We start from the raw sequence: 24,803 nt of genomic DNA on the forward strand, positions 1-24,803 counted from the left end.
GAGAGAGATTGTTATAGTAACTCTTTTTCAAGCTGTAAGGGAAGTCACCCCGAATCTAGGAAAATCAACCTTTTCTGTCTTAGAAAAGTAATGATCTTTAGTTTTCAAAGTTTAGAAATAATGCGAAACCATTTTGCGGATTTGTATAGAACAGCCTATTAATCACAGAACAATAGATTCACGCAAATCTATGAAATAAAGCCATTTCTTGTTAGTTTCTATTGAGACAATGTTCAGAAAATCCTAGATCGAAATAATTGAAGTCTGTTGATTTCAATCATCTTATGTCCATTTAAATACATTGATTCTAGATTATCTATCTAAATATTGCAAAATAATAATTATGAGACGAAAGTGCCCTTATTTTCGATGTTTAAATACTAGATCTAGATCTTAACATTAAATTATATACTACATAGGTTAGGGTTGAAAAAAAAACTTGACTTCTTACAACTCCTTTATATGACAACGTTTTGGTTCAACTTTTAAAAAAAGTTTTCACGACATTTTTGTGTAGTGTTAGAGATGTCCATGTCCAGTCTAGGTATAATGTATGTCCCTGTTTATAATGTACATGACACAACGATATTAATGGATTGTTTCATTCGGTAAACGTTCGCATTTAAAATGTATATCAAACATACCTTGCAAAACTATATCTTCATTTTATTTATTCCATTGTTTTTATAATCTGCCGAGTTATATATTTATATTGTGATTTAAAATAGTATAAATTATTTTGAAATGAATATAAAATTTCCTTCCAAGACAATCTAATCGTATTATTATTATTATTTTCAATTATTATTTTAATGAACTTTATATTATTGCGTACTCTCTCGTAGTGCGATCAGTCATGACGATATTATATTTTGATATTAAACATTTATATTCTTCCATTGAATATTGAATGCATTTAGCCATGTACAAAAACATATTTTTGTTATATAAATGCCAACCTTATATTTGACGTTTTTATCAGCTCACGGGTTTTATTTTTCATGATTCTGAACAAATGTTTAAAACTGAAGGTATTTTACAATGTCTACCAAATTTTTGTTAAAGCCAAAGCTGTGTACGTATTACATTACTTCAATGTCCCCATTGTGTTTACTGCCAACTCAGGATAGGACAAAAAGAACTGCTAAAACGTTTTTATTTTTATTCTACTCATGTTCTGAAAATATATAAATATGTGTTCAATTGTAATTAAGAAAATCAATAAATTAAAATGAAAAGAACTGTATCTTTTTTTTATATTCAGTTTCGAGGGTGTTCATTTGTTTTTGAAGGTGTGTGGATGATGTATTGAATGTAATCTTCAAGTAGGCTTTTGTTGCTGACACGTGGGCTTTTGTTGCTGACACGTGGGCTTGTGTTGCTCACACGTGGGCTTTTGTTGCTGACACGTGGGCTTTTGTTGCTGACACGTGGGCTTTTGTTGCTGACACGTGGGCTTTTGTTGCTGACACGTGGGCTTTTGTTGCTCACACGTGGGCTTTTGTTGCTAACTTGTGGGCTTTTGTTGCTGACACATGGGCTTTTGTTGCTGACACGTGGGCTTTTGTTGCTGACACGTGGGCTTTTGTTGCTGACACGTGGGCTTTTGTTGCTGACACGTGGGCTTTTGTTGCTGACACGTGGGCTTTTGTTGCTGACACGTGGGCTTTTGTTGCTCACACGTGGGCTTTTGTTGCTGACACGTGGGCTTTTGTTGCTGACACGTGGGCTTTTGTTGCTAACTTGTGGGCTTTTGTTGCTCACACGTGGGCTTTTGTTGCTGACACGTGGGCTTTTGTTGCTAACTTGTGGGCTTTTGTTGCTGACACATGGGCTTTTGTTGCTGACACGTGGGCTTTTGTTGCTGACACGTGGGCTTTTGTTGCTGACACGTGGGCTTTAGTTGCTGACACGTGGGCTTTTGTTGCTGACACGTGGGCTTTTGTTGCTCACACGTGGGCTTTTGTTGCTGACACGTGGGCTTTTGTTGCTAACTTGTGGGCTTTTGTTGCTGACACGTGGGCTTTTGTTGCTGACACGTGGGCTTTTGTTGCTGACACGTGGGCTTTTGTTGCTAACTTGTGGGCTTTTGTTGCTGACACATGGGCTTTTGTTGCTCACACGTGGGCTTTTGTTGCTAACTTGTGGGCTTTTGTTGCTGACACATGGGCTTTTGTTGCTGACACATGGGCTTTTGTTGCTGACACGTGGGCTTTTGTTGCTGACACGTGGGCTTTTGTTGCTCACACATGGGCTTTTGTTGCTGACACGCGAGCTTTTGTTGCTGACACGTGGGCTTTTGTTGCTAACTTGTGGGCTTTTGTTGCTGACACGTAGGCTTTTGTTGCTGACACGTGGGCTTTTGTTGCTCACACGTGGGTTTTTGTTGCTGACACATGGGCTTTTGTTGCTGACAGGTGGGCTTTTGTTGCTGACACGTGGGCTTTTGTTTGTGACAGGTAGGCTTTTGTTGCTGACAGGTGGGCCTTTGTTGCTGACACATGGGCTTTTGTTGCTGACACGTGGGCTTTTGTTGCTGACACATGGGCTTTTGTTGCTGACACGTGGGCTTTTGTTGCTCACACGTGGGCTTTTGTTGCTGACAGGTGGGCTTTTGTTGCTGACATATGGACTATTGTTGCTGACTTGTGGGCTTTTGTTGCTCTGTTGCTTCCTTGTGGGCTTTGTTGCTGACACGTGGGCTTTTGGTGTTGACATGTTTTTTTTTCTGACTTGTGAGTGTCCTGACTTGCTTTGAGAGTAGTGTTGTTCTCACAATAAATTAGACTTTCGTCTCTGAAAGTATTGCAGACTCTGCAGGTTCCGAGTTGCTCTTTATAGCAACACAGATATAATACATTCCAGTACTGGTCATAATTACTATGGCATAACGCCATTTATCGTTCAGAGGTAAGTTACCAGACGTCCGGCAAAAGGAGGCCATATCTGTCTGGCCGTTGTTATCTCTAATTGTGAAAATGTCCGACTTTTTTCCACTGTTGTTTACTGCAATAACATACAATTAATTAAACGAATGTAAAACTTATACGACGTTTCTCTGGTTTAAATACAAACACTTGATTAACATAGGAGGTCAAAAGATGTTAAGTAACCAGCAGGAAACAGAAAGAGAGAATGTGCTTTCACAGTTGAAAACTGTGTGTAAGAAGCTGACCGTAGGTATTGGATGTCCAGCTCACATTCTTCACAGCAACACGCAACATGGTGAGGACTTTCTGCCAGTAGAGGCTGAAGCTATTGGGCTAAAGTGTTCAACTACTTTTCTATGTAAACTGTTTGCACAGAGGCTTGGAAAGATTTCTGTCGATTTGTGCAAACTAATTATCAGCAGCTGCTATAGCTCTTGCAAAACTAGATAGCTGTCACGAGACGGCCTGGGGATTGTGGTTTGTGGTGCGGCGTTATGCCTACCAATATCCCGTGGTTCGCCTGTCTTGGGGAAAAGGCTTTTAATAGGTCGTCACCAAGAGACTTGCTCTGTGGAGTGAATAGTTGTAGGCACACTATGGACAGAAGAACAAGTTTCGTCCTCAATCATACGTCAGTTGACCTCGTGGTCATGCGATCGTCTGACGAGATGTCTTCGCACAGAGTATCAACAAAACTTTGTAAATAAATATGAGTGTTACAATCAAAGAGGACTTTTGTTTTGAGCAACAATGTTTCCTAGCAGGCCTGCGACGGTCGCGTTGAATGAAAGAGACATCTTCCTTGAAAATGGAAAAGTTGAGATAATGTATACTCATGTGTCCAAGAGACAGGAGAACAATATAGGCAATGTGAGAATATACAGTATGGGGGGAGGTAACAGTGACAGGAGAACAATATAGGCAATGTGAGAATATACAGTATGGGGGGAGGTAACAGAGACAGGAGAACAATATAGGCAATGTGAGAATATACAGTATGGGGGGAGGTAACAGAGACAGGAGAACAATATAGGCAATGTGAGAATATACAGTATGGGGGGAGGTAACAGAGACAGGAGAACAATATAGGCAATGTGAGAATATACAGTATGGGGGGAGGTAACAGTGACAGGAGAACAATATAGGCAATGTGAGAATATACAGTATGGGGGGAGGTAACAGAGACAGGAGAACAATATAGGCAATGTGAGAATATACAGTATGGGGGGAGGTAACAGAGACAGGAGAACAATATAGGCAATGTGAGAATATACAGTATGGGGGGAGGTAACAGAGACAGGAGAACAATATAGGCAATGTGAGAATATACAGTATGGGGGGAGGTAACAGTGACAGGAGAACAATATAGGCAATGTGAGAATATACAGTATGGGGGGAGGTAACAGTGACAGGAGAACAATATAGGCAATGTGAGAATATACAGTATGGGGGGAGGTAACAGAGACAGGAGAACAATATAGGCAATGTGAGAATATACAGTATGGGGAGAGGTAACAGTGACAGGAGAACAATATAGGCAATGTGAGAATATACAGTATAGAGCGGGGTGTGTGAAAGTAATGAAATAGTACAGTGCAGATATTTAAATGAAAGAGCACGTGATTGCGCACATTTTTACATGATTAAAATACAAATATACTTCATCTGCATCTATATCTATTTATTCATACATCAGTAATAAACTTCAGCGTACAATGTTATAATGCACTAATATGAGTATAACAAATCCCTTTACATTAGATAATAAATGTTGAATAAACATATCCATAAATAAATTGCATGAAATGCTTGCCAAGTTGTCACACTCACCAGGTGAACACAAACACAAAATATGCGACAGTTCGTTTACGTTTGTCAGTGGATTTTCTTTTGGTCTCCAATGTGTATCCCGCGGTTTTGTAAGTGACCTCCTGTCTGGTAAAAAGATTAAACATACAATCTCAAATCAAGCTCATATTTTGCACAATTATTTCTTCTATCTGACAATACAAGAATCAATAATAAAAAAAAAGAAAATTACCAATTAGTTAACTAACTATTGGTCATTCCTTTTTTTTTTTGGTATCTCGAACAAGGGGAAAAAAATTTACTTGACTAAAGTGGTGGTATAAACTGAATTAGCCCCCTATATAGGTCGCCGCTTTTAAGTAAGTTTGAAACAAACAAAAGATAACTATTAAATCTTCTTTAGTCATAAGCATGTTAAGAAGTGGTTAGAATGTCGGCCCTCAAATTCAAACAAATATCTCCTTCATACTCTCCTCCCCTTTCACTGTGTGGCCAATCAGCTGGTATCTCTTGCCTAAAGATATGCATAAACTGTCCAATTTCTAGGAAACTATAAAGTTGCATTCATTATCTAGAGGCCCTGAACAAAACACTGGCCCTTAACACCCCTTTGAAAATGTTTGGAGAGCTGTCTTAACTCGAAATTGCTGTGCAGTTTATCTCCACTATAAGAGTAGTTATCTGAACCCTTCATGTACTCAGAACACAGACTACCTGCAGGACAACGAAGCACCTGAAGAGGACAGTGGACAGGGTTTAAACTCAAGGCCATCGAAACGAAATTATCCAGGGGACAATAGATAGCCACATTAAGTCTTACCCACTGAATATAATATCATATAATCGATTTTTTTTACATGTGTAATACATTGTATGAAAATGTCTTTTAAACTAGTTTATTTTAATACAAAGCTTTATATCAACTCGCTATATCTGGTACACTTTCTGGACACTTTATTTCTCCCACACACAATCTTGGATTAATTTGAAATTTCGCACAATTATTTCTTGACAAAACAAAATCAAAAAAAATAAAGTAACCAATAGGTTAATTAACTATTGGAAAATAAATTATACTTGACAGATGTGGTGATATAAGTTGAATTATGTCCCTTTATACTTTGTGTAGAGAAATATATATATGTATATATATATATATATATATATATATATATATATATATATATATATATATATATATATATATATGTATATAATGTTATTAGCGCCTTGAGCCTACATTTTGTTTGTTAACAGCGCTTTATAAATAAAATTATTATTATTATTATATATAATACTTTTGAAAATCTATCATCTAGATACCCTCGATTTGTTCTTTCCCCTCCCTTTCCCAACTGGTCCAGACAAATGATAGGGTCATAGCGGAGTGAGAAAGTGATAGGGTCATAGCGGAGTGAGAAAGTGATAGGGTCATAGCGGAGTGAGAAAGTGATAGGGTCATAGCGGAGTGAGAAAGTGATAGGGTCATAGCGGAGTGAGAAAGTGATAGGGTCATAGCGGAGTGAGAAAGTGATAGGGTCATAGCGGAGTGAGAAAGTGATAGGGTCATAGCGGAGTGAGAAAGTGATAGGGTCATAGCGGAGTGAGAAAGTGATAGGGTCATAGCGGAGTGAGAAAGTGATAAGGTCATAGCGGAGTGAGAAAGTGATAGGGTCATAGCGGAGTGAGAAAGTGATAGGGTCATAGCGGAGTGAGAAAGTGATAGGGTCATAGCGGAGTGAGAAAGTGATAGGGTCATAGCGGAGTGAGAAAGTGATAGGGTCATAGCGGAGTGAGAAAGTGATAGGGTCATAGCGGAGTGAGAAAGTGATAGGGTCATAGCGGAGTGAGAAAGTGATAGGGTCATAGCGGAGTGAGAAAGTGATAGGGTCATAGCGGAGTGAGAAAGTGATAGGGTCATAGCGGAGTGAGAAAGTGATAGGGTCATAGCGGAGTGAGAAAGTGATAGGGTCATAGCGGAGTGAGAAAGTGATAGGGTCATAGCGGAGTGAGAAAGTGATAGGGTCATAGCGGAGTGAGAAAGTGATAGGGTCATAGCGGAGTGAGAAAGTGATAGGGTCATAGCGGAGTGAGAAAGTGATAGGGTCATAGCGGAGTGAGAAAGCTAAAAGCATGAAATAGCGCTAAACAAAACCGATTGGTCAAAATATTTCTAATCGCACAGATTTATTTTTGTAAGTCTAGATCTATTACAAATTTAATTACAACTAAACTAATTGATACAATAACGCTAGATGCTCTTTATTTTTATAACTTAAACATTTTATTTGGTTTAAATTGTGTTTATATAAGTGTGTAGATTCATTTCTAAGTAACTAGTAACATTGCTACACGTGCCGTTTTGTTTTTCATCGAACAGTTTATTACAATTTTACTTGTAGCACAAGATCTAACAATACGTCACGCTGCCTACTAATAACGTCAAACAGCGGCACTATATTTAGATGACTTACTTACTCTTTGAAGTTTCGGTACTTGACGCCCGACAGAAATAGAGACTTTTTGTTTAAACCCGTCATCCATTTTGTCCTAACATGTGATTTTATTTCCTGTCTTTCAAATGACTGAGCTACCAATAGAATGTTGTAAAACTAGTAGAGGAAGGGAAAGAAATAGCTGCAGAAGGTACAAGGTAAGAATGACAGAGCGGAAGCAGCTTTTTTTGAACTATTTTTGTGGATTGAAACACAGAGTTGTTAGTGACAAATCTACGCAAATACATTGTCGTTTAAATGTTCAAATTTTCGCCAGATTTCGCTATGCGAATCAAAACATTGGCTGAAAGTAATAACAGATGTCTATAAAAATTGGGTATTTCGTTAAAAAAGCTTGACATCAATAAATTGCTTACATTGATAGCAGCTTAATAACCATATACAAATACAAATCATAACAAAAAAGCAATTAAAATGAAAGCAGTTTATTTTCTTCTAATAAATATCTGGTTAGGTAGGCAAAATATAAAACACAATATGTATATTTAAACAAAATAATAACAATAGCTAAATATGACTTATAACATGAATATATCTAGCTTCTTTACAGACCCACTTTAACAAAAGTATTTGGAATATGACTTACACATTTTTTTCGCAAATTAAATGTAACTTCTAAGCATAATAATTTTTTGCTGGCATTTTAGTGTACACTACGCTAACCACTATTTTCCCAATAATTTCAGTGACACAATCCTTGAGTGGACAAAATGCTTCAGAAAGACATGATGGTCTTAGTCATTTATTCACGTGCATGACGGAGCCGTCTGAACCTGCTTCATCAAACTTCAGAGCTCACCAGAAGTTAGCGAGTCAACAGACCTGTTTCAATCTGTCAGCGTTCAAGGTGGAGGTGCAGGCTTTTCTAAGACGCGTAAGAGACACCTTAGTTTGATTGTTTGAAAACCCTTGTAGAGTTTTGTTATGGAATAGGAAAAATAAAGAAAAAAATAAGAATAAAAAGATGCACTGTCAAAGTACCCCGTTCAGTCATCGCAATCTATTGGTCAACTGTTTTTTTGCCGACAGTTAACGAGTGTGTATTGTAGCCAGCCCTGGGCCAGCCCATATCCCTGTAGTGTGTATTGTAGCCAGTCCTGGGTCAGCCCATATCCCTGTAGTGTGTATTGTAGCCAGTCCTGGTCCAGCCCATATCCCTGTAGTGTGTATTGTAGCCAGTCCTGGGCCAGCCCATATCCCTGTAGTGTGTATTGTAGCCAGCCCTGGGCCAGCCCATATCCCTGTAGTGTGTATTGTAGCCAGTCTTGGGCCAGCCCATATCCCTGTAGCGTGTATTGTAGCCAGTCCTGGGCCAGCCCATATCCTTTTATATTTTCGGCCCATAGATCGCAAAGTCTGAAATGAGTACTTAACTTTTTATTTTCATATGGCCAGTACTACGACCAAACGGCTGTACTTCCCTAACTAATGTCTGGTACGGGAGCTTGATGGACTCCAAAATCTCAGCCTTCATCGAGATTCGAAACCAAAAACCCTCAGCCACTAGGCTCCCTATGAAGCACAGACATGTACCTTGACCATGATTAGGTGTGCAGAATACATTGACGATGAGTGCATTAAATGTTGTCTACATTTTCTAGTTATGGACCTTTGGAGCTGTACAGGCGAGGCAGTTTACAGGCAAGGCAGTTTACAGGCAAGGCAGTTTACAGGCAAGGCAGTTTACAGGCAAGGCAGTTTACAGGCAAGGCAGTTTACGCCTTCAAGCTGCCGAACTAGTGTTTCTATCATCGCCACATTTTTATCTCACTCTATAGTCGTATTTCAAAAAATCAAATCTTCAACCGTTGCCCAACTTAGCAGAGTTAGAACTCTCTTCAAGCTCCCATATAAATAAATACATCTAAAAGCATGTTTCATTTATAAAAGAAGAAATAGGGAATTTCATGTCCCTTTAGTTTCTTATGTTTAACTAGTCGACCGGCGGCGTAGCATACGCCGCTATTTTGCAGGGCCGGTCTTAGGCCACTGCAACCTATGCGACCGAAGGATCCCCACTTTCATGGGACCCGCGCTAATTCAAGGTGTATAAATTATTAATTTAAACCATTTTATAACTTAAAACAGATTTCCAGCGCCCTCCTGTCAATTTACCAGGAGCTCCTGGAAATCTTCCGAAATCGCAAAATATACGAAAAAGTTCTTAAAATATACGAAAATATATAGAAAAAAATTGTCGTTTTGGGGTGTCATTCAATATGGAAAACGCCAATCCTACGCGCTATTAATAAAAACGGCATTATGCATTAGCCATAATTGTGTAATCAGGTGAAAGAAACTTCTCGCGCCTCAAACTAATGAAAAATTACTTGAGGTCAACAATTCTCGTAGATAGATTGAAACATTTGGTAATTCTTGCTATTGAGCGGGATCTATGTAGGAAACATAATTATTATGATATACTGTATGACTTTGCAACACGCAAGGCTCGTAAAGTAATTCTGTACGTAGTAAAGATTGAATAAAATGCATAGACGAATTTATTTTCTAATACAAACTCTTAAATTTCACGTATTGTCCGCTTCCTACCCAAACTTGTCGAATAGGGCCGCGCCCACAATGCTTAAGTCCGGCCCTGCTATTAAGTGTTTGTAAAATGTTTTACATGTTTCGGATATTCCTTCACAGTTGAAGATAGTTTACTTCCTAGTCCAAACCTCCCGCAAGACGAAGGGGGATGGGAGCGGGCAGGGTTTGACAGTCCAGCGCTCAGCCATCCGTAGCGAGCTGTGAAAACGTGTTCTCCTCCCCCCCCCCCTCTTGTTTTTTTCGTGGGGTGACTATCCGTGACCTCCGTGACCCTATGTCGAAGGCGCCGGACTATCCGCAGAAATAAGAGAGTGATCTTTCCTTTACTTCTCGTTTAAACTGTTGAGGGAAGAAGAGAATTATAAATATAGATGTGCATATTTTGTAAACAAATATATGCACACCAATTTTAATGACGGGGTTGAGTGCGGCTGAACTGTCGTGCAGGCACTGGTTTGAACCTGGGGATGGTTACAAATATTCATTTTACATTATGCCGTCTACTAACTTCTGGATATCGTTGCATAGATAGTTGATTGTTTCTTAAGAGGAAATAAGATAATTTTATTGGTCAAATGGAAATTCATTTTGACGCACGTTGTCCACTCCAGCATTACTACTAGGACAAAAACACTGGAGATGAAAATACAAACACCATTCCTCCCTCCCCCCCCCCACCTCCAATACAGAACTAGATGAATTTGGATTTTATGTCCTTGTGAGTGACAAGAAGTTTAAACTATATTTAAATTGCTTTAGAAAAGAAAGTTAATATTCAACTAATGAACAAATAGTCTATGTACATTCTTCATTGAATCATTGATTTACATTTCAGTTCAGATTCTGGAATAAAAAAATAATTATCAGTCACCAATGCAACAGGACTGAGCTTAGTCTGGTAAGTGCATTCACTATTGTTTGCTTTCTATCTTACTAGAGAATTGTGCGGGATGTGGTGGCTGAGTGTTAAACCGAAGGGCGCGAGATTAAATCACGGTGAAAACCCTAGCTCGGGAATATTTTAGGCCGCCACTGAGTGCAGCTTAGTATTTGAGATCAGTTAGGGAAGTAAGCCGGCTGATGGTCGTGCTGGCCACACGACACCCTTGTTAATCGGGCACGAAAAAAAAACCAGATGCCTGAAAGGGACTTTACTGCATAAGTCATTATTTAGATTTAGTTTTGATTACATTCTTTTTTTCGACTAAATTTTTTTTATAGCCAATGTCATCTGGATGATATAGTCTTAGCTTATATATATATGTATGTATGTATGTATGTATGTATGTATGTATGTATGTATGTATGTATGTATGTATGTATGTATGTATGTATGTATGTATGAATGTATGTATGTATGTATGTACGTGTGTATGTGTGTGTGTGTATGTATGTCTGTGTGTGCGTACGCGCGTGTCTCTATAAAAATGACGCCTGTTATACATCGAAACCTTCAGGAAGGCAGGGAATCAATAACAATCTAATGTGCATGGCAGCTCTCCATTCATTGTGTAAGAAGATGTTTTGAATGTCCCATCACAGTGTAATCCCATCGTAAAAATATCGAATGTCAAATTTGGTGAATATATGTATGTATGTCTTTCTTGTAAAAAGCTTGAATATGTATTTCTGCGACACGCAATGTCGGATCAAGCTGAAATTTCTTTTACCTGACAGAACAAGAATCAATAAAAAAAAAGTACAATTAGTTAAATAGCTATTGGTAATTAATTATTTTGTTTGATATCTCGAACAAGGGAAAAAACATTACTTGACTGAACAGGTGTTATAAGTTGAAAAAGTCCCCTTTATAGGTAGCCTCTTTTCATTGAAACAAACAATACATAAATATACCATCTTCTGTAGTCATAAGCACCTCACAAGCTGAGTGGTTAGCACGTCTGCCCAAAGAAGCGTGAGACACGAGTTCAAATTCCGGCCATTCCCCTCCCCCTTTTTTTTGTAAATGCTTTTAAAAACCAATGACGGTCAAATCCTCCCAGAAATCCTTTTCTTCCCCTTCCCCCCCCCCCCATTTTCCCAACAGGTCCAGACAAGTGATAGGATCATAGCGTATTGAAAAAACTAAAGGCATGAAACACCGCTAAACAAAAACAATTGGTAAAAGTATTATTAATCGCACAGATTTATTGTTGCTGGTCTAGATCTATTAAAAATTAATTTCAAAACTGAGCCAAACTAATTGATACAATTACACTTGGTTTGAGCTTTGTTTAAAAAAAAAGTATTTTGTATGTTTTCTTGTCGTTTGGAAACACGTGCGTGTCTGGTACAGTTCAATTGGTGTTCCTATGTCGTCGCTAACTGCCCCCCTTCCTAATCGACGTTTCTTTCATTATTGACTTTTCTTTCCTAATTGACCTTTTTTTTCTAATTGACCTTTGTTTCATTATTACATTTCTTTCCTTCTAATTCATTATCGACCTTTACTTAACTGTTTACTTTTTTCTGGCTATGAAACTTTGTTTCACCATTTCATCAACAGACTCCAAGTCGTTATCGAATGCTAACTCTGGCAACACACTTGCATTTTTTAAACGCCCAGAATTTTAAGAAGCACGAGCTTATTGAGCTGCGCAGAAGTCTGAAGAAGACTTTATGTGAACTCAAGTCTGGAGCTTCACTCTCGTCTGCTGTTCAGGAAGAGCTTGCGGCTTACAGGATACAAACCTGTACCACATTCGGCCTTCGTATAGTGAAAATTAAAGCAGTCACCTACCACGTCGTGAGCTTAATAAGAGACACTCTGTCATTGTGGGATTGCTAGAGATGTATTGTACAAAGAAGATACGAGAGTTCTTGGAATTCTGACCAAATAATTGTATTTTGTAAAAGCGCATTTTTTTGTTCCTTCTTTTCTTTTATTGCTCCGAAAACACACACACACAACACACACACACACACACACACATACACACACACACACACAACACACACACACACACACATACACACACACACACACACACACACCAAAAAAAAAAGATACATTCTGTCTCCTGCATGCACACGATTATAAACAAAAAAATTCTACTTGCATATTGTGAGAATTTGTTGAAATTTTGTCTAGTAAAAAATATAAGTACTACAAATCTGTTTTGTTGTTGGAAAGATTTTTTTTAAAGCTTAGATAAATAATCTTTGTTTTACAGTTAAAATTGTTAAAAATGTTAAAGATGTTGAGTGTTCAAAAAATCCCTGACATTTCTTTTCCTGCTACCAAGATATCAACATTTGAGTTGATAATGAACTGATCTGTGTGTTGAAAAGACAAAGCTCATTAGAAAATCATCACATATTTGTATTCATTCTGAGTTATTTTTTTTAAAGAATATTTTACTAAAATCATGATCTTTTAAAGTCTAATGTGCAATATTGAGCTTAGTTCTACCTAGGCCAAGGTGAATGAATATAGAGGTCCAGAGCTGATCTCAGTATATATGTTATTTGTTTTGTAACATACTACTTTGTGTGTTTTATGACTTTTTGTTTTACCACATTTTTTTTTAAAAGATTGCTGCTAGTTTTATAACCCAGCTTTAAGCTATCTTCACAATCCAGAACTTCCTTGTTCAGTAGAAAGTACAACTAGTCTTCTACAAGTCTCTAAGTCTGGATGCTGCAGCAGGGTCAGGAAACAAATCACAAAAGTCCTAGATAGTTTGTATTTGACAACGGGTCTCATTAATTTAGCCATGAAATGCAAAATTTTAAATCATAATGAAAAAGTTTTACCACAATCCATTCTATTAACAAAAAACTAAAAATGACGTCATATTAAAAAGAGTTGGTTTTCGCCCGGAAGTTACCGGAAATAGAAACTTGTGTTAAATACCTTCCCTTTATGTTTTCAATAACTAATTATAACAAATGATGCCTGAATATACGTACAATAGTTGTCCTCTGATCTTCTTTTTCTATTTAAACAGACATTGAATGTGTATCTCTTTCAATAATGATCTTCTAACAGTCACAGAGAAACTCCTCATTGTCTTCCCAGCGGTAGACTATTTCTATTTTTAGGTCTTGGCGTGCTTTGATTCCCTTCCGTTTCCTGGGCCTCTAGGTGAAGTGTTTCACGCAGTTGTGTGTCAATCATTGACTTGATCTATTGACTTACATCCGAGACGTCGTCAAAAACTAGAGCGGAAACCTGTGACGTAGGACACATTTTGTTTTTAGAACAGAGAGGAGGGACAAACATGAAAGAATTTTTTTTTCAGTTTCATGAAGCGAACACAGGCTGATTTCTTGATCCACTGGCCAGCTACTGACCACGACAAAACGTGAACTAAGAAGACACCTACATTGAAATGGCCAAACACAATATTCGATCCAATGGCAACATGCTTGTATTCATAATCTAAAGACATATTTGCTACTTCTCTGTATTTTTCCTAACTAAATGTAGATTTGAGTATACAGTTAAATCCGGCTAATCGAAACACAGCAGCACGCGGTAGTTTAGGTTCTACTAGCCGGCTGGTCCTATTTTACAAGACGAGACTTGCTATGATTTATGTCAGAGTTTCTCAAACTTTTGTTTACCCAGGGACCCCTTTATATAGTCAAAACCTGCCACTGACCCCCAAGAGAAAAAGCTACATACATGTCTATTATATATGTAACAAATCTTAATTAAACATGTTGAAGGGGTGTTCATTGAGATTAGGAATTTTCGTTAAAAATAAAATGTAAACAATATTAATGACTATTCGGTTTCTTTTATTTGTTCATTATGGTCATTAATCCACGTTGTAAGACGGGACAGCATATGTTTTTGTAACCAGAAATGTGGTATCCTTGTTTACCCATTGGTTTAAGTTCCTCGTTTTGGATATATTTTAATAAGCTGCTCCTGCGTTAGTATGGATTTCATCTGTGATTGGTCAATTGTAATTTGCTTTTTGGACAGCAACAGAACAGAAAGAGGAGCACTAAAGCTAGCATGTACCGCGTTAATAAACCACGCCAGGCAGCCAGATTGACGCCAGGACAGCTCTTGTTAATCTCAACAACAGCAAGGTAACAGTCCTCGAATGGAGCACAGGTCACATTGAAATAGAAGGCAATGGAATGAAAAAGCAGACATAATGGCCAAAGATGGGAGAATGACTAAACAATACGAAGTTCCTGCCTACCCGGAAGAAATGAAAAAAAAATACAGAGTTGAATTAATAAGAAATTTATACCTTTAACTACCTATCTGTCACTCTCTTTATACAGTGCTTTTTTTTGTAAAAGAATAGGTGCCGGTACTCAGTGATGGATTGCCTAACTTTTAACTACTAATAAATTAATAATGAAAGTTAAAATACAAGAAAAGTAATACATTTTCCCCCACATTTAAAAAGGTGCCGGTACACCGTTACGGTGCGTACCGTCCCAAAAAAGCCTTGCACCAGTGCTTGAGATGCGCTCTAGCGCACTGTTGAACGTCAACAGGAAGACACTAGAATGGAGAGAAGAACAGTGCATCAGGGATTGGGAAGAGTCTGAATGTTTGGAAACTAAGAGGCCAATTTTTGTGCTGCCTGAAGGTTGTAGTAGGGACCTGGAGCGAAGCGGGAAAGGCTGTCGTTGGTCCACATTCGGGTTAAGTAGCAAAGGACTGGTATACTTAGTAGTAAGACTCTGAGGAAGCTGAAGGATGTTATGTGTTTGCCCTTGTGAATAAACACAACTATTTATTTCCTGTTAAACTGTGTTGAGTTGCCTGCCTTTTTGTTGTGTGCCTACCCCAGAGTTGCAACAATATATATATATATATATATATATATATATATATATATATATATATAATATATATATATATATATATAATATATATATATATATATATATATAATATATATATATATATATATAATATATATATATATATATATATATATATATATATATATATATATATATATATATATATATATATAAAACAATAAAGACTTTAATTTTAACCGGAGTCATATCTAGCTTATTCACCAGTACAACCAAATTTAATAATTTAATTAACACATAATAGCAGGTACAAATCATAGAAGCAAATTTGTCTAATCTGTGTTCGACTATCTTCATGCTTCATTTAACTCGCACCCCCCCCTCCCCCGCGCTCTTTGTACTGTATGTCCAATCAGACAAGTTTATTTATGAATGGTTGTAAATGTCATTTTTTTTTTTTTTTACGTATTTCAAATGTTGAAGATAATCTACTTCCTGGTCTAAACCTCCCGCAAGACGACGGTGGATGGCAACGGGCAAGATATGAACCAGGGACAATAGAGATGTCTGAACGACAGTCAAGTGGGGCTTATTGCACAAGGCAGTTTGGTGACATTCAATAATATGCTCAGGTAACTCGAGCAGAATTCAAGCTAACCATTAACGTTTCATCGCTGTAAAAAAAATAAATAAACAAAAAGTAAGTTGTTCTCCCCCCCCCTTCCCATATCCTAGTTTTATTCTAGTTTTTGTGATCGCGGCAACACTCCTCGTAACGTGTCGCACTGTTCGTCACCAAAATATGTCCGGATAGTGAAACCATCTCACTTGCGATTGCACACATACAATATTCTCATACACTACTTCCCCCCTCCTCCCGATCGCGATTATTTTAAACATTGCATCTTTTTACTCTATGGAAACCAATAGGGAGAAAACATATAAAGGAAAAAATAAAGACCTATTTCTGGCATGTCCCCCATAGATACTTCAGGTCAGGCTAGGCTACACATATAAATATAAGGCAACCTGTCATGGACATTCAAACATTGGCTCAACTCCATCAGAAGTCAACAGCCCATTGAAACAGATTCCAAGCTAAAATCATACCTTATTATAGATTAATTTCCTATCCAAGGAAGACAAATCACAAGATCATTTAGACATCAATTGCATTCCACAATTTAAGCAGAGCAGATAATTAGGAAAGAACACCAAGTATTGCCACCAAATGTCCATGATGTTCCAACTGGTGTACATCTCTCTACTTTTAGGTCAGTTTATGTCGTTGTTTTTTTTTCTTCGCTTTATTTTGAAAGTGACATACAGAGATGTCTTATGAAATACCGAATAGACACAATGTTTTTTTTTTTTCTAAATTTAAAAAAAGTAAAATCCTGGTATGATTTATTCATTTAAGTTATAAGTTATTTAGACGTCGTAAGTTGAAGGCGTAATTTAAAAAAAAAAAAATCAAATTAAAACAAAAAAGACCTAGACGTAGACAAAGATTTATATTGACTTACCAGCAAAAAGATTTTTATTACAAAGCTTCTATCAAACAAACTCTGTCAGCCTGTCTGTTTATCTCGTACAAAGTTTGTATACGTTATTTCTCTCACACCCATTCTCGGAGCAACTTAAAACTTGTCACAAATATTCAATGGCATAGACGAGACATTTATCAATTAAAAATAAAACAACTTTTTAGTCAATTAACTACTGGTAATTAATTATTTTCTTTGGAAATTATTTATTGTACCTAACAAACATGAATCAATAAAAAATTCACCAACTAGTCAATTTATTATTGGTAATTAATTATTTTGTTAAAAATCGATTAAGGGAAAAAGCTTTTCCATTATTGAGAGATATAGTTGTCTGTGAGGAGTTCTTCTCCTTACATAAGCTTTTTTTTTGTTTAAAAAAGGATTTTGTAATATTTTGCTTCTTTGTTCACTTTTTAAATACTATCTATTCCGATAGTGACCTATGCAATGGTCGTAAAAATATCTGTTCTTCTCCCGAACGAAAACTTCTGATTTCAGTTTTACAAATGTAAATACAACCCAAGTCCTAGTCTATGCTTGAAAATTAGATGTATAAAGATGGCCTCCTTCAGTCGTAAAGCGACTATGGATCATGTCATAGAAACAACATGAATGACAATCACTCACATGACAAATAGCACCTAATTGTATCTCTATTAGATAACGAATCTTTTTTTTTTAGCAAATCGGGTAAACCCGTGTTCACAGTGTTTTATATATGATATGACTATATCGGCTCAACGGGTGGACCCATTTTTAAACACTCAACTTTTATTTTCGCGGAAAAATAAAAAAAAAAGTGAAGTGAACATTCTCGAACTTTTCTCCGAGTATCTGACAATTTCTCGTATTAGTGTGATAACAATTAAAAGTAAATTCTTTTTTTGTTGTCTTTCAGCCTTGACATTCGCCATGCCTGTTGAACTCATTGGTTCTCGTGTGGCAGACATGGTTGTCAACTCGTGCCTGAGCTCGTCCAGTAGCCCCAACACCAGTAGCTCTCTCGCCAGCCTATTGCAGGCTGCCATAAATGGAACAGCAAACAGGGTCGACGAAAGTGTTCTGCTGGATCAATGGACGACAATGTCCAAAAGTGTCCTAAACCAAATAGAAGTTGCGAGCAAAGTAAGTGAAAATTCGTTGTCTATCCATTTCCGGTTAGATTCGATCATTTACTTTATTTCACTCTGTTCACAAAAAAAATAAATGTTTCCATTGTCTTTCATTTCCAGCTGGTGTTATGGCTGGCATCAAGTCCTACCGACAAGAAAAAGGTAGATAGTGCAATACTGATTCATGTCATTGATCGCACAAACCTAACATCCACTATAGTAAGTATAAACCTGGTTTCTGGAGATTGACACTTACCTATACAAATGAAAAGAAAATTAATTAAATATTTCTTTTCAAAATTATCTCATAGAAAGGCAAATGTTATAATTATACAATCTTTCAAAAGATGTATATAAATGAATAGCAGCACCAGGGACCAAGTTTTTAAGAGAGGAAGTAGTGAATTAAATGCTACGAAAATATGGGACTGCGCCGACCAAGGCTCGAACCAGTGACCCTGTAAACGGCAACACCGCCTAGAGATAACGCACTAAGCGAACTTAACCTCTAGACCATCCGAATGTCCAAAAACACATTTTTATGGTCTAGAGTCACTTCGCCCAAGCTAGCCAGCTGATACCCGTGCTCGGTACGGTTTCACTAGTTGGAATATATATTTATCTTGCCCGGCACAGTCTTGATATCCTCAATAAAACAGCCCGCATTACTACTCTCCCCCACATTGCTAGCCCTCACATTCTGTCCCATTTTTGCTCTCTTTCATTGTACAAACGAAGGGCCCGTAACCCATTATTATAGAGTATGCAGAAACACTTCTCAGGCCCATTAGATTGGCCATTGTTTATTTTGATGAAACGCACGTCCTTGACTTCTAAAAGCGCCTACCAATACCTGATACTCGTGCTACGCTACTGTTCAAATAGTTGGTCTATGTGTCACCTTGAACACTTAAATCCATCAATAAAACGGCCCGCATTACAGCGCTACCCTACAGCTAACACAATTTTGTAGCTCTATAAGTCACCTTTTTTTTTTTGTCTTTTTCATCTATCAATCGAAACTTCAGATCATTCAGTGCTTTATAAGCTTACAGCCACCTCCCACACAAATACAAAAATACTTGAAAAGAATGATAGTTAAAAAAAAATGGAAAAAAAAATCATTTGTTTTATTGATGTTTTTGTTCAAGCAAATAAAGTCCGAAGACTAAGCACACTCAAAGCACACTCAAAGCACACTCAAAGCACACTCAAAGCACGCCATCTTGTCTTTCTAGACGTTTTTTTTTCCTAAGAATGAAACAATACTAAAGAATAATTAACTCCCAAAATCATTCATCCAAACTATATTCCTTTAGCTTAAAAATAACTGATAAAATATACATTTGATTAAAATCTAGACTCTAGATTACTGCTATAAGATATGCAGCTATACTTTCCATTTGATCCTTTCCTCAGAACGACAGACTTAATCATTTGTCTCAAATAGCCATGTATACCGACTTTCTCAAATCACAAATTTCTGACAAAGTCTACGAGCAAGCGCGTGACCAGCTGACCAACATCACCAGTGAACTGAGCCGTGCCCTGTGTACAGTGAAGCAGCTTCTCACCCCGCCTCTCTCCAATGACGTCCTGCGAACATACGTCACAGACAACTGCAACAAGGCCGACCTGGCTCAAGCTTTAGTTGGCCTGGACAAAAGTAAGAGAAAGGTCACCTATTATGTTTTGGAGCTGACCAAAAAGTCTCTAGTCTCAAGGCTGAATAAAGTCACTTCTTCTGGTCAGTTAGTAATCTGATATGCCCACCAATACATACTGTTCCATGCAGCAAAATGAACTTTGCAATACATACATTTTACTTCAATTGCCAAATTATTGGAAACATTTACACACGTCATTTATTTTTAAAAGGATGTTTTATGTTTTCTGACGATAATTATTTTATATTGCTTTATTGGCGAAAACCATACCTTATTATTTATACCGTGCAATGCTTTTGTTCATATGTTTAAATTGTGTTCAATATTGATATTTTTAGAGTATTAATGTCTGGCCATACGATCAAACAACGTGCTCAGTTCAGTGCCAGGTTATCACGTGATCACGAGGGTGTCTCTCACACTGGTGCTCTTCCAGTACATGTTTTTTTTTTAAAAAAATTAAGTATGTAGAGCTGACAGTGTAAGCAAATGCCACCTCATTAGTCCTGCATGTCTGCAGTCAAAGTAATTGAGTTTTTCTTTTACATTCAGTGTTACTATAACCACAAGTTTAAATAAAAATTAACACATTCCACAATGTCAATAAATGTGTTTATATTAATAGCTAGGAATTTTCCATTATTTTGGGGCCCGGCAGGGGGGCTGGACCTCTTTGGGGGCCTCCTGCATTTTGCATAATATTTAATGAAAAAAACAACTCATTTTGGGGTCGTTTTCAAATTCTCCCCCTTCTCCCCCCCCCCCCAGCTACGCCACAATATATATATATATACATATATAAAAGATGATTACTGTCTCATATCTATGACAATAAAACCGAATCAGAGTTTTTATCAATGCTTTTCCTCACACTCAACAAGGAAGTGATTTCATTTTTTGAAAATGTATTTAACATGTGATGATTGAAAGCAAAATAATCTTTCAAGCAATATTTTTTATTATTACAGCATATTGAACATTGTTAGTTCTAAACAAAAAAACTTTTCTTGTAAATATCTTATTGTTATTATCTACTTATTTATGCATAAAATTTAAATTTATTAATAATTTTCCAAAAAATTATATATATATATATATATATATATATATATATATCACATTTTGATATAAAACGGATGACACTAAAACTACAACATATATTAATTATTTATATGTAATTGATATCTTACATATGTAATACTCAACACAGTGAAATCAGTTTTTGTATGTTTATATATCAGGAATTTCACGATTGCGATTTATTTTTATGCGAGAATAAATGTCAAGATGTCATTTATAATTAGAAATATTTTACAAATATTATTAAAAATGTGAAAGGAACTTTGAACTTCTTTGTTTTTCATTCACTATTACAACATGGTCATAAGAAATCCAAGAACGCTTTGGTTTTATGTTATTTTTTATCATCGATTTTTTCCATGTGTATCCGTTTTGTTTATTTTCTTGAAACTTGAATACTTCTGCTGAAGTGGGGTTCAAACTCAAAACTAAGTCAAAACCCATTTCTATAACTTTTTTGAGTGCGTAATTAGCTTTTTTTTTATATTGAAGAGGGGTTTATCGTAAATTTTGGAGGGGGTTTTAAAATCAAAATCTCCCTTAACTGTGCTCTTGGAATTAGGGGATTTTCGTTTGCATTTTTTTTTGTTTCGTTTTATAGAAGAGGGGAAGTTAACTGCAAAAAACCCAAGTAGGGGGTTTAAAACTCAAAACCCCTGGTAGGGGGTTTAAAACTCAAAACCCCTGGTAGGGGGTTTTAAACTTGAACCCCCCTGGTAGGGGTTTTTAAACTCGAACCCCCCTGGTAGGGGGTTTTAAACTCGAACCCCCCTGGTAGGGGGTTTTAAACTCAAAACCCCATTGGTTGTGCTGGGGCAAGTGATGGTTTAGTATTAAAATCTCACCTAAAATAAACAAAATCAAAGCAAAAAATCATTCACTAAATTCCGATCCCCCCCCCCCAAGGAAGGGGGATTTCATTTCGGGGGGGGGGGGTTTGAACCCCAACCCCCCCCCCCCTGGCTACGCCCATGATATATATATATATCAATATATATATATTTACATCCAATAAAATAAGTCCAATTTTAAAACTTTACGCTCTATAACTGCTATATCTGGCCAGACTGATATATATTTACATTCAATGATTATGCGAGTATGTATAGCTGACTAAATACTTCTAAACTAGAAGATCTAGAGCAGGGGTGGGCAACCTTTTTCCATCGAGGGCAGCATTAAAAAAATTTGGGGGATGGGGGGCCGCATATATGTATATGAAATATGTAATTGCAAATCTGAAAAATACGCTAGCTAAATGCGTATTATATCTTTTAATTACATGTATACTGTTTTATATATTTACATTTCATTTTTTTTTACACTCTCAATTGAGGAATTACAATAAGAGCCATTTCTAAAACTAATTTTACGAATATTTTTTTTTATATTTCGCTGTTACTATGTTACATCACAACATTTCACCACAAATGTATAGTCGTAATTAATGTGACGTATTTAACTGTTTATACTCTGGAACTGTGGAACTAGCTTACTAGTTATTATCCTCGTGACTGCAGTCAAATTACACTCATTCAGCATCGACCTGTGATTACACTTGTATTTTTTTAAAACAAGAAAAAAAAACTTGTTCACAGATGTATGTGGACCCAAACAATATAAAAGTTTAGCAGCAAAGTTTTTTTTAAAAGGTGTAAATACAGCTTCTGGCACCCATAAAACTCCCGCGAAAGAACTGACTGGAACTTCTCTTTTAGGTCGTAATTTGTTTGAAGGTCTGGAGAAATGGGAAAGCTTTGTTTCAAAAGATTTAACATGCACTGCAATATTCCAAATGGAAAAAGTAAAGTCTGTCTTCCACTCTTCATTAGAAATATTGGTCAATGTCTTTCAAAGAACATAGTTTCTTCCTTGAGATTCCATATTCTGTTAAATATACCATCTTGCCCATGTTAGGCCATCGGATAATACTGTTGTAACTCCGCTCCCTCGCCACACTGATGGTGCGCATGAAAGCACCATTGAACACATGAGAAGACATGTTAATATAAGACAGGAAGAAGAACTGTTGTGGTTCCGGCTAAAGTTATGGAGGTTTAGGCTGTCTTAACTCAAGAGAACGTCCTTTGTGCTATCTATGAACTGTGTTGAGGACCTGGGGCGGCACTGGGAAGTGTGTCTGTGGTCTGCATTGATAGTAAAGTAGGAAAGGACTGGTGTCACTTGCGACAGGACATTCTGGGACTTGATGGCTGAAGTCCATGCCTGTCTGTACTGTAAATAAATACATAGTTTATTGTTACCTCCCGTCTTCTCGTTGAGTGCCTACCTTAGAGTTACAACAATACTGTGGTACCGAACATCGGAATGTTTTGTTACCAAATGTTTAAGTACTTCTAGGAACTACCTGTTGTTAAGTCCCTAGGCTCTGATTGGTTTGATCACTGGTTCAATATGTTTGATATTCAACGCAGATTTGCGCAAACTTTCTCGTTAAGAGTTAATGGTTGGGATAGTGTTCTATTTTTTCTCAGTCAGTTGTTACACTTGCCATCTTGTTCCAAACCAACCCACCACTTCAACACAGGTCTACATAACATTGACTAAATACTGGCTTGAGTTTGTGTCTTGGACTGTTTTGAAATATTTCCAATAAGAAAAATCTTTGTTTACTTTTAAACTTTTTAGAATGACATGTAGAGACAATGTTTCTTTAGCCTCTTCCTCATAAGTGATAAGAATCAGAACTTTCTCAAATTTATATAGATATTTAGAATTATTTACTTTCTAATATATCTGCATTTTTATATGTATAACCCGTGGGCACACCTGATTTCTTTAGGTGTTCGCGGGCCGCATAAAAACTCATGTGGCCCGCGGACCGTAATTTGCCCACCTCTGATCTAGAGTTTAAAGAACTAAAAGGGGGGGGGGCGGGTAAAAGTTTGTGTGGGGCAAGAGAATTAGAAAGGAGGAATAAAAGGGGTACTGAAGCAAAAGGCTGGTTTAATAGGAGACGCTTTGATATGAACATATATTTAGTGCGAAGCAGGAGGTTTTGGAGCAGTGGGAATTTTGGCCTAAAAATTTAAGACACATTTTATATTCCTTTTATTAAATCATTATACATATTACGTTAATGTTTGGGTTCAAAGATGGTCGAAATGCAAAGAACAACAGTTAGTTTTGTAAGGAGTCTTTCATGTGAACTTTGCCTAATCAATTTCTACAATCACAGTCCAGCTAAAAAGTGCTCAAATATTCTTGAAATCTATTTATTTATTTAGCTCTTGAGTCTTTACTAAATACAAATAAACATTTGAGTTGAGTGCGGGAATACCTGTTGAAAACTTGTTCAAATGAACCCATTTTTATTTCAAGATGATTATATTTTGAAAAATTATATCGGTCAAACCAGAGTTTTCACAGTGTGACCAATAAGCTAGTAATTTTTTCCTTAGGGAAACTGTCACGTTTCAAGAAAATCGTTAGAGCAGTTTTCGAAATACCTGTCCAGTGCACAGATTCAGTGTCCACCCATGAAAAATTAACAAATATATTGATTAGGTCATTTTTTGGATTTCACATAATAACATGTCAATAAAAAGGTCTTGGAAATCTGACCTACTATAGTTCGAAACATGTATTTATGAAATAATCAAATCCTTTAATAAAACTTTTTTGGCGGGAGGAGGAGGAGTGTGAATGTATACTTTATATACTATGATATTGTATGTCAAAAAAAGAGTGTTAGTTTATCAGTTTTTTTTTATTTATCATAAGTCTCCTAGCTCCAAAACTGCCTGCGCCAATACGTCAGCACCAAAATGGCTCATCCTTTGAAGTAGAAGATGAGCATAATCTTCTTTCCTATGAATTCGAAGATGAA

General features: G+C 36.8%; 1 protein-coding gene across 1 annotated transcript; it reads right to left on the minus strand.

The window, feature by feature from the left end:
- Positions 1-1,260: 1,260 nt before the first annotated feature.
- LOC129925258 (neuroblast differentiation-associated protein AHNAK-like) lies at positions 1,261-2,718 on the minus strand. Its single transcript, XM_056024703.1, has 2 exons — positions 1,914-2,718; positions 1,261-1,805 (listed from the first exon to the last, which is right to left on the minus strand). The coding sequence occupies exons 1-2, from the start codon at positions 2,716-2,718 to the stop codon at positions 1,261-1,263; spliced, it is 1,350 nt and encodes a 449-aa protein (XP_055880678.1).
- Positions 2,719-24,803: the final 22,085 nt, after the last annotated feature.

Source organism: Biomphalaria glabrata, chromosome 1 (genome assembly GCF_947242115.1).
Source record: "Biomphalaria glabrata chromosome 1, xgBioGlab47.1, whole genome shotgun sequence".
NCBI lineage: Eukaryota > Metazoa > Mollusca > Gastropoda > Planorbidae > Biomphalaria > Biomphalaria glabrata.

Excerpts from the sequence above, each read along its gene's own strand:
- LOC129925258 (XM_056024703.1), bottom strand. The coding sequence starts at position 2,718 with ATGTCAACACCAAAAGCCCACGTGTCAGCAACAAAGCCCACAAGGAAG. Across the intron at positions 1,806-1,913 it reads TGTCAGCAACAAAAGCCCAC|TTAGCAACAAAAGCCCACGT; the intron begins GTGTCAGCAACT and ends AAAGCCCACAAG.